The sequence below is a fragment of the Sorex araneus genome, chromosome 5 (genome assembly GCF_027595985.1).
Source record: "Sorex araneus isolate mSorAra2 chromosome 5, mSorAra2.pri, whole genome shotgun sequence".
Lineage (NCBI taxonomy): Eukaryota > Metazoa > Chordata > Mammalia > Eulipotyphla > Soricidae > Sorex > Sorex araneus.
Window position 1 is genome coordinate 94,778,826 of NC_073306.1, and position 13,998 is coordinate 94,792,823.

Sequence of the window (13,998 nt, forward strand, 5' to 3'; positions counted from 1 at the left end):
AAGATGATTCTTGTTCTTGCTCTCCTCCTCCTCCTCCTCTTCCTCCTCCTCCTCCTCCTCCTCTTCGTCCTCCTCCTCCTCCGCCATCACCTCCTCTTCCTCCTCCACCACCTCTTCCTCATTCTCCACCTCTTTCTCCTCCTCCTCCTTCTCCTGCAAGGCAAGCACCCTATCACTCCCCCAGCTCTACTCAGATTCTTCAAGTGCTCACACTCACTTTAGTCCATTTTGCATTCACATTTCTCCCTCAAACTAAGGAGCTCACTACCTAGTCAGAGACAGCTATTGCTACACTCCATGCAAAGCTCAGCTTTGAGTGCAATAGGTTTCCAAGAAAGGGAACATCTGCATTATCCTGGGAAAAAAGGCAGGATTTGGGGCTGTATGTCTATCATCATTCATTCCAATGGCTTAGTAAACGTATGATATGGGTTCTATTATCATTTCCATTTCACAGACAAGAACGCTGAGGCACAGAGAGGTTTAATGAACTGTCCAGGGTTACATAGATACTACCTGATGGCATGAAACCAGGCAGCCAGGCTCTGAAGTCCATGCTCTTAACCTCTATGCCCTACTTCACCATGTTGGATCCAACTGGCTAATAAGGAAAAGAGAAAATGTGTTCAGGCAGGGACAAGCAACTTAAAAGTCCCAGAATCTAGAATGGAAGAAGAAAAATAACAGGAACCACACTGCACAAACTGGAAAGGTGAGGAGGGGTATGGACAGGTGATGGGGGAATTACTGACATCACAGCCCAGGCTGCTAACAGGTGGAGCAAGAGCATCTGAAGTGGGGCTGGATGGGAGGAGGATGGGGGCCAGGGGGATGGCTGGAGCGGGCAGGGTCTGAAGGGGCTCCCATGGCAGGCCCCAGGAAGTGCCCAAAGGGTTTCTAGTAGGAGGGCAACATGACCATGGTGCCGCACAAGGCGGGGCTGCCAGGGTCCAGGAAAGAGATGGTGAGCTCAGAGCTCAGGTATGGGTGGTGGTGGCCAGGACAGGGATTTCAAGAATTCAGAAATAAAAGCGAGAGGATTTGGCAAGAGATTCATGTGGGTGGGGGAGAGAGAGTGAGACAGAGACAGGGAGGGGGAAGATTCAAGGGAAGGGAGCTGAGATTTTTGGTTTGGTTTGGTTTGGTTTGGTTTGATTTAGTCATGTCCTTCTGAATGAAGGAGGCTGAGCGGTCTTAGGAAGGACAATTGGAGTTCTGTCTTGGATATACCAGATTCAGGAGGTTTGGGGCAAGGTGTTCGAACAGGCATGCAGAAGAAACTCACAGGAGAACCAGGATGAGACACGGGAGTCAGAGGCTCAGATCCAGCTTCTGAAATGAGACTTTTGGGATTCCTATTATGGCACCATCCCCTGATATCTGTGAATATTCTCACTTGATACCAGAAAATACTTGCAAGCTGCAATAAGAGAAAAGAAATAAAATCTATTTCCATATCATATATGGTAAATGCATATGAAGCAAACACAATGGATTCTAGATCTCAGTAAGTGCTCAGCTATTGTTTACCAAAATCATGACTAATATTCATGTTACATTTGATTGACCCTAGTGCAATGTGGGGATAGGGATGTACACCACCTCTGCAGTTAGAAATTTGCATTCAACAATGACTCTCCCAAACTTAATTTTTTTTCTTGAGGAGGGTCTCCCAGGGGTACTAAAGAATAGGCCCTGGGAACTCCCGGCCATTCTTGACCAGCTACACTGACTGATCAAAGCAAGGGCCTCAGGGAAGTGGTGCTACTTGGGCCTACTGGTGTTGGGCTTTCTTTCCCTGGACATATTGGTAGTGCTCAGGGTTCTCTGAGCCCTGGTTTTAGCCCATGGTACTGCTCTGGGGACCGGGGGTTGCTGTGGATCAAACCAGGGTGAATTTCATGCATCTTAACCTCTGTGCTATCTCTTCTTTCCCACAAACTTAACTGTTAGTAACCGGTTGTTGACGAGAAGCCTTACCAATAACACAGACAGCTGATTGGTATATAATGTGTATACTACATGCGTGATACTGAATTCTTACAATAAAGGTAGCTGGAAAAAAGGAAATCTTTTCTGAAAATCATCAAGAAATATAAAGGCACATTTACAGTGCTGTTCTGTATTGACTATAAGTTGATGTTATCTGTGTGCAAAAACAAAAAAAAAAATCTATCGATGGGTTTGAACACTTCAAACCCTGTTTGTTTCAAGCTCAATCCTATGTCATATTTGGAGCTCTGGGAGTGGATGAGATCCCTCAGAGAGAATGTACCAAGCCAGAAAAAAAGAACAGATTAGAGCTGACCCCAGGATAAAATGGCAGGGTCAGGAGGAGGCAAAGGAGAGAGTGAGAGTCAGGAGAGAGGCAAACCCAGAGAGAAGTGTGTCACTGAAGCTAATTGTGCAGTTGATGCAGATGTACACTTCTGGCACCAACAAGGCAAAAAACTCATTTGAAACCAATTTCAGGTGTGGCCTCTCTATGCAACCAATTATGTGCTCTCTCCAGGGATGGAACCCATGCTGGAGGCTCTGAGAACTGTGTGGCAGGGACGAACACAGCACAGAAACACTTCCCTCAGGCCTGGGACACAGCAGGTCTTAGTAGGGCCTTCACACACGTTCACAAATGAATGAATGTGTGACGCAGAAAGACAAGCTCCAGCTCTATTCCTGACGTCTGCGAGCTTGCAATTCCAAATCAGTTATTTTTATTCTCCCCAAGATTTCACCAGTGAAACTAGGATAATAATAGCTACTTCTTTGGGTTACTATGAGTATGAAATCAAGTAACATATGTGAGAATAATGTTTAAACTCTACCATGCTTCCCAAATGTACGGGAGTATTCATAGAATGGGGGTGGGGGCTGGCTTTCTAAAACCACTTACTGTGCCTTTGACAAATAGCGAAATACAGGGGCTGGGATAGAAGAGAATTTTTTATACAATTGAATTGTGGGAGCTTAAATTTGGTGAACAGCTTTGTTCTCTCCAGGGACTCTGCTTCCTCCTTCCCACAGGGGTTGCAGGTCGTACCCCAAGGCTAAGGCTCCCAGGATCCTTCCTGTCTGGATTCTATTCAAATGAAGGATTAAGATGTCCTAGTTTTGACAGGGCCTTTCACACTTGTTGTTTTAATGAGTTTTGACATTTTATCTGGTTTCTTTTCATTAGTGGAGAAGTCAGAAGTTCTGAGCTTGGACAGTCTCTGAGATCCCCAGGAAGAATTTGCATCTGGGGTTGGGGATGGGGGGGCATGGTCTTAGAAGAATCTTGACTTGGCCTTTCTGGGAAGCTGGCTCTGACCACAAAATGAGCCACGTGCAGCTCGCTCCCCACCTGCCCTCTGAGGGGCTCCCAGGCTACAATGATGAAGCAACTGTGCCTGTCTAGAGTCCTGGAGCTGCCTGGCCTGAAGCTGTGTTTATCAATGACACAATCTTTCTTCTAGAGTTGTGAGTCGGGTCAGAATGGCTAAGACAGAGGGGATACAAGGTTTACAGAGAGACATGGGAGTAGAACTTTCACTGCCCTGTAATTTGTTTCCAGATATATTTTATCTATTATCAAGTCAATTAAAATATATATCTTGTAAGCTCTCTCTTTCTTTCTCTTTTTGTTTGTGTTTGTTGGGGGCCGCACCAGGAGTGCTCAGAGAGTTACTCCTGGCTCTGAACTCAGGGTTCAGTCCAGGCAGGCTCAGGAAACCATATGCGGTGCCTGGGGGTCAAACCCAGGCTGGCTGTGTGCAAGGCAAGTTCTTTACCCACTATATTATTTATATTATTTCTCCAGCCCCCTCCCATATTTTATTTTATTTTTTAAAGAAAATGTATTCTCACTATCCCAGAGTAGCAGAAAGGGGGCAGCAGCAAGGGATTCCAAACCTCAATTTCAGTTCTCTGCTAACTGTGGGACCAAGGACTGGCCACTTGACCCTCATTCACCAAGTGGATCACTAACACCCATGTCTTCTGCCTTCTGGGTCCATGATAGAGTTGGCTGATGTCAATTTCCTTTTGACAATCTCCAGGGTCTTTATGAAAGAGCGTGGGTTATCTTGGGACAGTGTGCTATGGAGAGCCCTCTATGATCTGAGAGGAAAAAAGGGAATTGTCATTTGTTAAATACCTGCCCATGAATCATTTGCAGTATATTAGAAATTTAACCCAAAATCACTTCATCCTTCAACACTATAATGCAGGCCTTCTCTCTCCCACTTCACAGACAGGAAAGCCAAGGTTCAGAGACCAAAAGTCTAAACCAGTATTCTTGCTTCTATATAAAGTCAGTATAAAAAAAGTAGCATACTAGTTTATTCCTAGCCTGCCTTCTCTAATATCATTTTTACTTCTTAACTAATGCAGAGCCCTGGCCATGCACATCCCACCCCTAACCCAGCTCTGAAACTGTCTGGGGAATGATGCACCCTCCTGACTTTTTTTTTTTTTTTTGGCTTTTTGGGTCACACCTGGCGATGTACAAAAGTTACTTCTGGCTCATGCACTCAGAAATCACTCCTGGTGGTGCTCAGGAGACTATATGGGATGTTGGGAATCAAACCCGGGTCGGCCTTGTGCAAGGCAAATGCTCTAGCCGCTGTACTATTGCTCCAGACCCACCCTCCTGACTTTTAACCTGGTCAGCGTCCCCTCTCCCCAGACAATCTGAGCCTCTGAGCCCACATAACCAGGTTGTAAGCATCACACCCTGCCTAGTTTTCCCAATTCAGATCTGGAATATTTTCATATTTGAGCAAAAAGCATAGAACAGAGAGGAGACCTTTGAGATGCAGAAGGCGTAAGAGAGCAGTGAACAGGGCCCTGCCTCAGGAAGATGGAATTGTCCAGGATCTTTCCTAGGAGAAAAAAAAGCCAGCTTGGGCACCTGGGTCTTGTCTCAGCACTCTGCTCTGTCTTTTGCATCTTTTCAGGCAAGGAGGAATCTCAAAGTCATGTCTTATTTACTATGCTATGAAATAGCCTGGCTCACAGAAGTCGCCCAGATTTGAGGAGGGCTCTTAGGGTGGTGCAGGGGTTCAGCAGCACAGGGGTGTTTGCAGAAGACACTGTGAAACAAGTTTGGGTTGAAACTCCAGAGGGATTTCATGGCAGAGTTTGTACCAACTAATGATGCAAAGTTACTTCCATTTTCCAATATAGGATATCAACTAAATTCTTCAGCAGCCATAGAACAGATTCTAGAAATGTCTGTTTTTTAGAGTAAAATTTAAACCTTTGCAGAAATTGACCCTGGGTCTTGGTTAGCAGGAGATGGGGGCGAGGGGGAGAGAGTAGGGCCTTTTCAGGGTTGTGGGGCAGCCTTTCTGGCTCCAGTCCATTGGCAAAGCCCCGGTCTGTTAGTCACTATTTCTCTCTGTCAGACAACTCAGCTACCCACGTCAGAGGCTGTTTCCATCTCTGTGGGGGGAGGGGAAAAGAGAAGGGGGCAGGGTTCCCTATTTAGAAATGGCAATGAGATGAAAAGGCTGCATGACACATCGGTTCATGTCAAAGGAGCTCATTTCTCCCTCCTCCAACATTAGCAGTTTTCCTCCGAGGCTTAATTTTCTATTAGAAAGTATTGTTTTGTTTTTATTCCTTTTATTTGCATAGTAGCACAGCAGGACAGGCTATGTTAGTACTCAGAGCAATGTGGGAAACTGGCTGAGGACAGGCAGGCCACTGCCTGGGAGAGATGGCTAGACCGTGCAGATGAGCCCTTAGCTGCTCTCTGAGATGAGAAGGGCAAAGGCGTGGGAAGCCTTTGGTTCCTACCATGCTTCTCCTTTCAAGCTGCCTCCCACCTGCCTCCAATCCCCATGTCTGCTGCTGAGCAATCTGGCTGAGGCGTGTGTGCTGAGGGTACCAGGCCCAGGAGGCTCCAGACAAGGCTGAGGGGGAGAAGAGAATCGTGTGACAGGAGAGACCCAAGGTCTGGACACACACCAGCTTCTGCCTTGCTCCTTTAGAGCCAGCGAAGACCCCTAACTGCCTCCCTCTTTCCACCCTCTCCTCCCCCCCTGCAGCATCCTCCTTGCTGGCAGGAAAATAAAATCCTAGAGAGCAGTTAAGGACCCCAAAGACCTCAGAACATGGACTGCACTGTCCCCAGCTGGTTTCCTTCCCTGGCCCTGGAGGACAGCCTGGGGGAGGTGTGTTTGCTACTGGGCCACATGGTCTCTGCTCCCCATTCTCTTTTCTGAGAAACAGCATGAAAGGGGAGGGGTCATTCCCCTTCTCTCCTCGCCCACCCTGCTGGGCCTAGCTGTCCCCCCAGACCCCAGTGCAAACTTGAAGCTTGGGGAGTAGGGACTGTGATTACTGGTTGGTGTACTGTAAGCAGTTGAATGGGGAGTGGGTCTAGGGGAGGGAAAAAAGACAAAAGAATGGAGGTGTTTTATTTTAAGTAGGAAATTTACATAAATTTCTTTTCCATCTCTCTTTCTGAGCAAGTATTCCTTTAGGTATCCTTTTGGATCTCTGGCAGCCCCTCTACCCCTCTTTGGGCGTCTCCCACGCATCTGTGTCTTCATGGATCTGTCCCATCTTCTGCTTCTCTGTCTCTTTCTCCTCCGACCTGGTTTCTTAATCTCTGCCTCTTGTCTCTGCCAGAGTGTCTCTCTCATCATTCCCTCACACTCTAGATTCAGTGCTTATTCACTGACTGAACCCTAGCCCTTTCCCACACCCTATCAGAGCAGAACCTCCTTCTCTTGGTTCTGCTGAGAAAAACCAGGACTGGAATTGCTGCTGGGTCGCTGAGACACTGCAGAGCCACACTGCTCGTGGAGGCTGAATCTGGGAACAATGAGAAATTATCTGTTAATTCCCGGCTCCCGTCCACCACCTGCTCTGCTCTGAACAGGCTCCTTTGCCTTCCGTCTAGATGCAAATTCTCCCACTCATCCGTAAGCAAAATATTGATTTCTCTGCATCAGAGGCCCTGGCCCTTGGACTGGTCTTGTGTTTTTTCATTCTCTGCAAAGGCAAAAACAAGGCGTTTTGTTCTGCAAATTTCCCTGGGCACCGGAGAGGGGGAGGGAGAAATAGCCACGGAGTGACAGAGTTGCTACAAACATGTGCAGGAAGGCAGTTCGGCTCCATTTGTGTTTTATATAAACAGGAGCCGGTGCGAAGGGGGTGGGGGGAGGAGGGATGCTCACCCCACCCTGAAACTGCTAATGAGCTCAAACAAGGAGCCTTTAAGCTCCGTTTCTCCCAGGTGCAGAGCCGGCTCTGGGTTCCTCGGCTGGGTCTAGACGCACTAGCGGGTGTTTGGGGACTGCTCACCCCCACATTCTCTTTTTAACAGAAAAGGAACACCTCCAGCAAAAAGGCTGCCTGGATCACTTCTTGTCTCAGAATGCCTTGTACTGGGTCCCTAGCCCTCACCTATGCAGGCTCCAGAGGTCTGGGGACAGATGCCAACCCATCGCAGTAGCCACCCCCACCTCACTCCGCCCTTTTTAAATTCTTAGTCTTCAGCACCGTGGACAGAGGCAGGACTCTGGTTCCCGGAGGGACGCTAGGGTCCCCGCTGACCTGGGGCTCTCCAGCTCTGGGGCAGGCCCGAATCTCCTCCACAGGGGATGTGAGTCACCCTTCCAATTAGCCCCTCCTCCGCACCTGCCGCGGGGTGCACTCCAGTCCCGCGCTTTCCAGCTGAAGTTTCCCCCTTCTCAGCTATGGGAAGGCACAAAGACAGGGACGCGAGCCCCCAGTCTGCTAAGCAAACCGCACACTGGGAGAGTCGGGGCACCCTGGAGACGCTCCAGCAGCCGCGCCGGCGCTGTCTAGAGAAGTCCAGGGCTGCGGGAGGCCAGGTTCCCGCGCAGGGGCCAGGGTCCGGGGTCTCAGACATAATAGCTAGCCGCATCCTCCGTGCGGGCGCTGCACTGACGGGGTCCTGGCTGCAACGGAGCGCCCTCTAGAAGTGCCCCCCATCCCTATTCGCCAGAAACTTTACCCTCCCGTTGCCATGGAGAGAGACGGCCGCGGCCTCCCGTCGCCATGGCAACGTGCGGTCCGGCGGCCGCAGGATTGCGGGGATCGCAAAGTCTTTTTGCAGTTGTCCTCGCCCCGCCGTTCTTAAGGTCTTCTGCCTCCTGGAGCGAGAGTGACCAACTTCTCCGGTGGAGCGCTGGTGGCCGCTCTCCCTTCCGCAGTGCCTGTCTGGCCGCCACTTGCGCGGCGTGCGGAATGTACCCCGTGTTTTCATAACCACTGTCTCCGTGCCCCGGCCGCCCGGGGGAGCCCCGGCCGCGCACTCCCGTGACAGGAAGGAAAATTGGGGCTCACAGAGCCCAAGGTCACCGTCTGCGGGACCCCCGGGCGACAGGGGGCGGCCGGGAGGCGCCAGACCCGCCAGCGGCGGCGGGATGCCACGTGAGGGGCGGGGACCCCGCGGGGAGGGGATTAAAAGCCCCCGGAGCCGCGGGCAGCGCGGGTCCCGGGCATGAGCGCTGAGTGGGGCCCCGGAGGGCCTCGGTGCCAGGCGGCGCTCGCGGTCCTGGCTTCGCTCTGCCGGGTCCGGCCGCCCCCTCTCGGACTGGACGCGGAGACTTGTCAGAGCTTGGAGCGACCTGAGCAGAGTCCCAGTGCGGCCGACGCAGGTAACGGGGACCCCGCGCCGCCCCCCCCCGCGGGCGCCCGGGAGCGAACCCCGAGCCCAGAGCCCCTCCTGGTGCGTGGTCCACAGCCCAGAAACCAGGGAGCTGGCCCCCGAGCAGATCAGGGGCCCCAAGGCCTCAGTTTCCCTTGCGACTCGCCTCGCCTGCACACCGGGAAAGCGGCGGGCCCGGGCGCGCGTACCGGACCCTGCGTCCGCGTGTCTGTCCCCGGTCGCGTCTCTGCCGGGGGCGGGGGCACAGGGTGTCGCGGCCGCTCCCCGCCCCCCGCCCCGGCCCTATAACTCGTTCCTCGCGGTCTCCGTGACTCACTCGGACTCGGGGCCACTTTGGTAGCGGGCGCGGCCCACGCCTGCACCGCGCAGCAGCCGAGCCGGTGAGTCCCCAGCTCGCGGGGGTCGCGCTCTCCCCGCACAGCCGCGCGGCGTCTCTCGTCTAGATAGCGCGGGTGAGGGGTCCCGGGGGCGAGGGAGCGGAGCCAGCGCCAGGCCGGGGATGCGGTCGAGGTAGGGGAGACCCTGAGGAGAAAGGTCCGAGGCGCCGCAGAATGCCCCCCTCCCCTCCGCGGCGCGGAGCCTGGAGTGAGGCCCAGGGGGTCGCGTGAGACTTGGACGCGGAGAAGGGAAGCCGCTTCAGGTCGAGAGGGAGCGTCCCCCGGCGGCTTCTCCCGCAGCGGCTCTCCCGCAGGCACAGGTGGGGCGGGCTCCGGGCCCTTCCACCTGAAGTTAAAGGTTGGAGGGTGAGCTCCGTCGGGGCTGAGGAGCAGTGTCAAAGCGGCGCGGTGGGGGGCTCCAAAGGGGGCGTTTCTGAGAGAGGTGCTGAGCCCACTCCAGTGAATGGAGCCCCCTTCAGACTGATCTGTGCTTGTAGGGGGCGCTGCACGCTCTCTCCTTCTGTTTCCCCATCTCTCTGTCTGTCTCTCCATCTCTCTATCTCTGTCTGTCTCTCCATCTCTCTTTGTCTTCCTCTCTCTCTCTCTCTCTCTCTCTCTCTCTCTCTCTCTCTCTCTCTCTGAGTCTTTCTGTCTCTCATTGTGTCTGTCTCTGTGTCCGTCTGTCTCTCTCCCTCTCTGTCTCTGTCTCTCTGGTAATGCTGGTGAATTGATGGCTGTTTCAGCCTCAAAAGGTACTGAGATAGGCACAAAGAAGTCCTCTCTTAGGGTTTGGGTACTGGATGAAGTTAAGCTTGACTGACCTGCCCTCTGGAAGACTCTCTGGATTGATCAGACCCAGCAATTACTAGATTCTGCTTCACCTCGAACCTTCACCTTGGACCCCATCCAGCTACCCACCCCTCAGCAGGCACACAATGTCCAACAAGCCAGGAGCCATCCTGCCCCCTCCTGGGGGTCCCCTCCACCCTTTCCTGCAGCCATCTACTCTGTACTGCTCCTGACTCCTTAAGGGGATGGTTCAGGGTGAGAACACACCTGTTGGGTGCAGCTGGAGGTGAAGGCTGGCCCTCCTGAGACCTTGCAGGAGGCACATTCTCATTGGGGTGTGGCCCCAGGTTCTGTCTTTCCAGGGACACCCAAGCCTGGAATGACTCTTCTGAATGGAAGGCTGAGCAGAGCCAGAAGCCAATGAATCAGTTCCCTTCCCAGTTTGAGTTGTCAGCCTTGGGGAACTTTCACTTTGGCTGCTGAGTCACTCACTGGCTTTAGGAAGCCCCAAGGACCAAGCTGAGACCAGCTCAGAAGGGTTAGGGTAGGCAGAAGAAGACCCTTAATCAGAGAGACAGTGATGGAGAGTGACTCTGGGGGTCTCAGGATTTCCAGGGATCTTCAAAGAGGCAGTAGGTTTTAGGATCCACTCCCTCCCCCCAAAAAAAATAAGCCTGCAGACTGGAGGCATGACTGTCAGCATGGTGCCGACATGATGCCCAATCCTTCCTCCTGTTCCATGGGCAATGCCTGTGGCCAGAGCATGCCCAGTTCCCGCCACCATTTTAGGCTTTCTGGGATCTTCCTCCTGCTTTAAGTCTTGTGTGTTTTCTAAGAACACCCCGAGACTCAGTCATTGGGATTCACACCCACTTGCATTTTCTAAGACTCTCCCATGCACAAGATGCTAGAATGGTGCAGAAAATCTCAGCTCCCCAGCTTTCAGCTCCTGTTGTGGAAGCACCTCCCCTTTTCTTTCAAAACCCTAAAAGTGGGCTGGAGAGGCCAACCCGTGTTTGATTACCAGCATCCCATATGGTCTCCCATACACCGCCAGGAGTAATTCCTGAGTGCAGAGCCAGGAGTAACCCTGGAGCACCACTGGGTATGACCCCCAAAACCAAATAACTAAAACCCCAAACTCTGAAGGCAAAGCCTCTGGTCTCCTCCTTAATTAATGCACCACCCTGCCCTCAGATGGATGCAGGCAGTTCTCTACTTTTCTTTGTGTCTTTTGTGTGGTGGTGAAGAGATTTTCCCTAAGCTAACTTGGTTTCTGGACCTGGGTGGTGAGCAGAGTCTGAGTGGTGTTCCAGAGGCGACGGAAATCCACCCCACCTTCCCCAGCCGATGGCTTCTCCAGCTTACCTTGGTCCTGAGTCAGCTTGACACTTGTTCACCTCTCTAATGGTGCTGGAGATGTTCCATGTGATTCAACTGCCTGGCTTTGAAGTTGGCCTTTTGCAAACACACATTATTTTTCCTTCTCAGAGATGGCAAATTAACTGCACAACATTTCACCACAATACCCAAGTGCTGTTTGCATAACTGAATGGTCAGGTACTCTTGCCTTGCTGAGATGACTTTAAAACCTACAGCCTGACTCTAAAAGCAGGGCCCAGGATCCAGGAGGGCAGAGTCCTTGGATTTGCTGTTCTAGAAGTCTGCTTCTCTGTCTGACTGTGGAAAGTTGGTCGGATGGGGGGTGGGAGTCCAGGATGTTCCATTTTTTCAACCCTATACAAGTGTGTTCTTTCTGGGCCATTCAAATGTCACTCTGTTCTCTCTGTCTACATGTTGGAAAGAAAACATGTGGCTGCAAATAACCAGCATAGCGAATGAGATTTCTGAGCCAGATCGGGTTTCTTTGGGACTGTATAGGGCTATCTGGAGCAGAGGAAAGTGGAGTGAAAGACAGTCCAAATTGTTTGCTCAGAAAAAGGCCTCCAAGGACTGGGAGTGGACTGGGCCACTCTGGGGAGCTCAGATGCCAGTTCAGATACCCCAGATATCATGACATTTGCTCACTCCTCCCTTCTTCACAGTACCCCCTTCAGGGGTACTCTCTGTGTGCCCCAGCAAATGTCATACCGCTCATGGGCTGTGGGTATGCCCCACTTACCATCCCCCCCAACCTTGCCGTCTTTTCAAAGATGCTCTGAGAAAGTAGGCAGAAGGAAAGGTACTGTGGGACAGTCAGCATCTGCCGAAATCCTACTGCTAAGAGTTGTTATTATTGCCTCAGCTCTGTCAGCGCCCAAGCACTTCACATTAGTCTCCAATTTATCTCTGAAGCCCCAAACGATGGTGGAAGCAGGACCCAGTCAGAAAGCTCCGAGTGGCTGTAATTAGCCTGCATCCTTCTTTCTCGTGGCTTTTTATCAGGAGCATTAATTCTCTTTCTGTTTGGACTCTGCTAATTATTCCCATCGGTTGTGCAGTCTGAATCTCTGAAAAAATAAAGGAAGTGAAAGTGCTCCATTTTCCTTTCCCCAATGCTGAATTTTAATGATACCAGGTTATCCTAATAAATTCACCAGCCCTGTTAGAACTTATTATTAATGGGCCATGCGTGGGAGCCTGGGAGAATAATAATGCTACCTCCCAATACATACATGCATGCACATTTAACATGCACACACACAGTTTCACTTGCACACATGCATGCAGTCTACTCACATGGGTATTTCACAGGTATGTTCCTCAGGAGAATCCCTCATGAGAGTCTCCCAGCAGTCCTTGCCCAGTGATTGGTGGATAAACTGGCTGTCTGTGCCCTTTGCAGGGAGCAAGAGATGGAGCAAGGAGGCAGCCATAACCCATGGTTCATGAGGTCAGACACAGGCAGCCCACAATGGGGGTGCAGAGCTGACCATCTGGAAATAAAGAACAAACTGCATGGCTGTTGGTTCTGCTCTGCCTCTCCGCATGCCTAACTGGGTCTTGCCTTGTCCAGCCTGTGTGGTGATCTCTATTTCAGTGGGTGTCTGAGTGAGAGCACTTCTCAGCACAGCCAGGCCCTCATTGGCACACCTGGCTCTGAAGTCAGCCTTTGCAGAGAGCAGAGGGATGGGTAATTTCTTTTCTTTTTTCTTTCTTTTTTTTTTTTTTTGCTTTTTGGGTCACACCTGGCGATGCACAGGGGTTACTCCTGGCTCATGCACTCAGGAATCACTCCTGGCAGTGCTCAGGGGACCATATGGGATGCTGGGTATCGAACCCAGGTCGACCGCGTGCAAGGCAAACGCCCTACCCGCTATGCTATAGCTCCAGCCCCATGGGATGGGTCATTTCTTGTAACTGCCTCTCTCCAGTTTATCTTTTCAACGGCCTTTGATGAAGGAGCAGGACTCGGTCTGTCTGGATGGATTTTCCCCACCTGAAAGCCCATTAGGAAGGAGAGCAGGAGACAAAAATGTGGATGATCCTAATGCAGCAGTGAGAAAAGTGGAGGGGAGTGGGGCTCTGTCTTTGGTTGGAGGTGTCCGTGGGGAGATATCAAAGCCCTGGAAGCTAATTAATAACCCAGCATCTTCGAGGGACCAAGGGCAGCTGTGACCCATTGCTTTTGCCTGAAGGTCCCACCTAGTAACAAGTAGGTACTGCCTACTTGCTTCTGGGGAATCCTAACTTTCTGGAGGAAGAAAAGGTCCTGAGGTCCCCCAAAAAGTTTTCTATCTAGTCTCCTGACCCTATTCCTGCCCCAGAGGGTTCAATAGATTGTTAGATATTATTGTCAGAAAGAGCAAAAGTCAAAAAGGAAACCTGAAAAGCAATGCAGCCAGAATAGCAGTTCCTATCTGGGGTACACTTACACCTTCCAGGCACTATGCCCCAAATATCAGCTTATTTTTTATTCCCAGTGGTAGTGTTATTTCTGCAGTGGAGACAGGAGATGCCCCCTGAAACAAAGATAGGACCATGATTAAGAGAAGTCAAGTCACTGTTCAAAGTCACACACAAATGGGAGTACAGAACTGAGACCACCAGGGATTGCTTCCTGTGAAATCAGGACTCCCCGATGGCCTGAAGCTCCCTCTGGCCGTCCTGTCCCTGGCCACTGGGAGTTTCTGTGTCCAGTTCCATAGCACTGTGTTCTCTCACACCTGGTGGGTAATTGGCCAAGAGGGGTTCTCACACCAGGTACCTGTGAAATGCAGGACAACACAGATCTAAGTGAAGGTGCCTTGCACCGCATTTTCG

At 51.5% G+C, this 13,998-nt stretch overlaps 1 protein-coding gene across 8 annotated transcripts in view; it reads left to right on the forward strand.

The window, feature by feature from the left end:
- The first annotated feature begins 7,777 nt into the window (after positions 1 to 7,777).
- Positions 7,778 to 13,998, forward strand: part of SYT6 (synaptotagmin 6) — an 87,715-nt gene continuing 81,494 nt past the window's right edge. For 2 of the 8 annotated variants that reach the window (XR_008630123.1, XM_055137479.1), the window contains exon 1: positions 7,778 to 8,618. Coding sequence is in view for 5 of the 8 variants with exons in the window: in XM_055137479.1 (XP_054993454.1) it covers positions 8,462 to 8,618 (157 nt within the window). In the remaining 3 variants the exon portion in view is untranslated. The remainder of the gene's footprint in view (positions 8,619 to 13,998) is intronic. The other 6 variants (XM_055137482.1, XM_055137483.1, XM_055137481.1 and 3 more) reach the window with 6 other exon arrangements.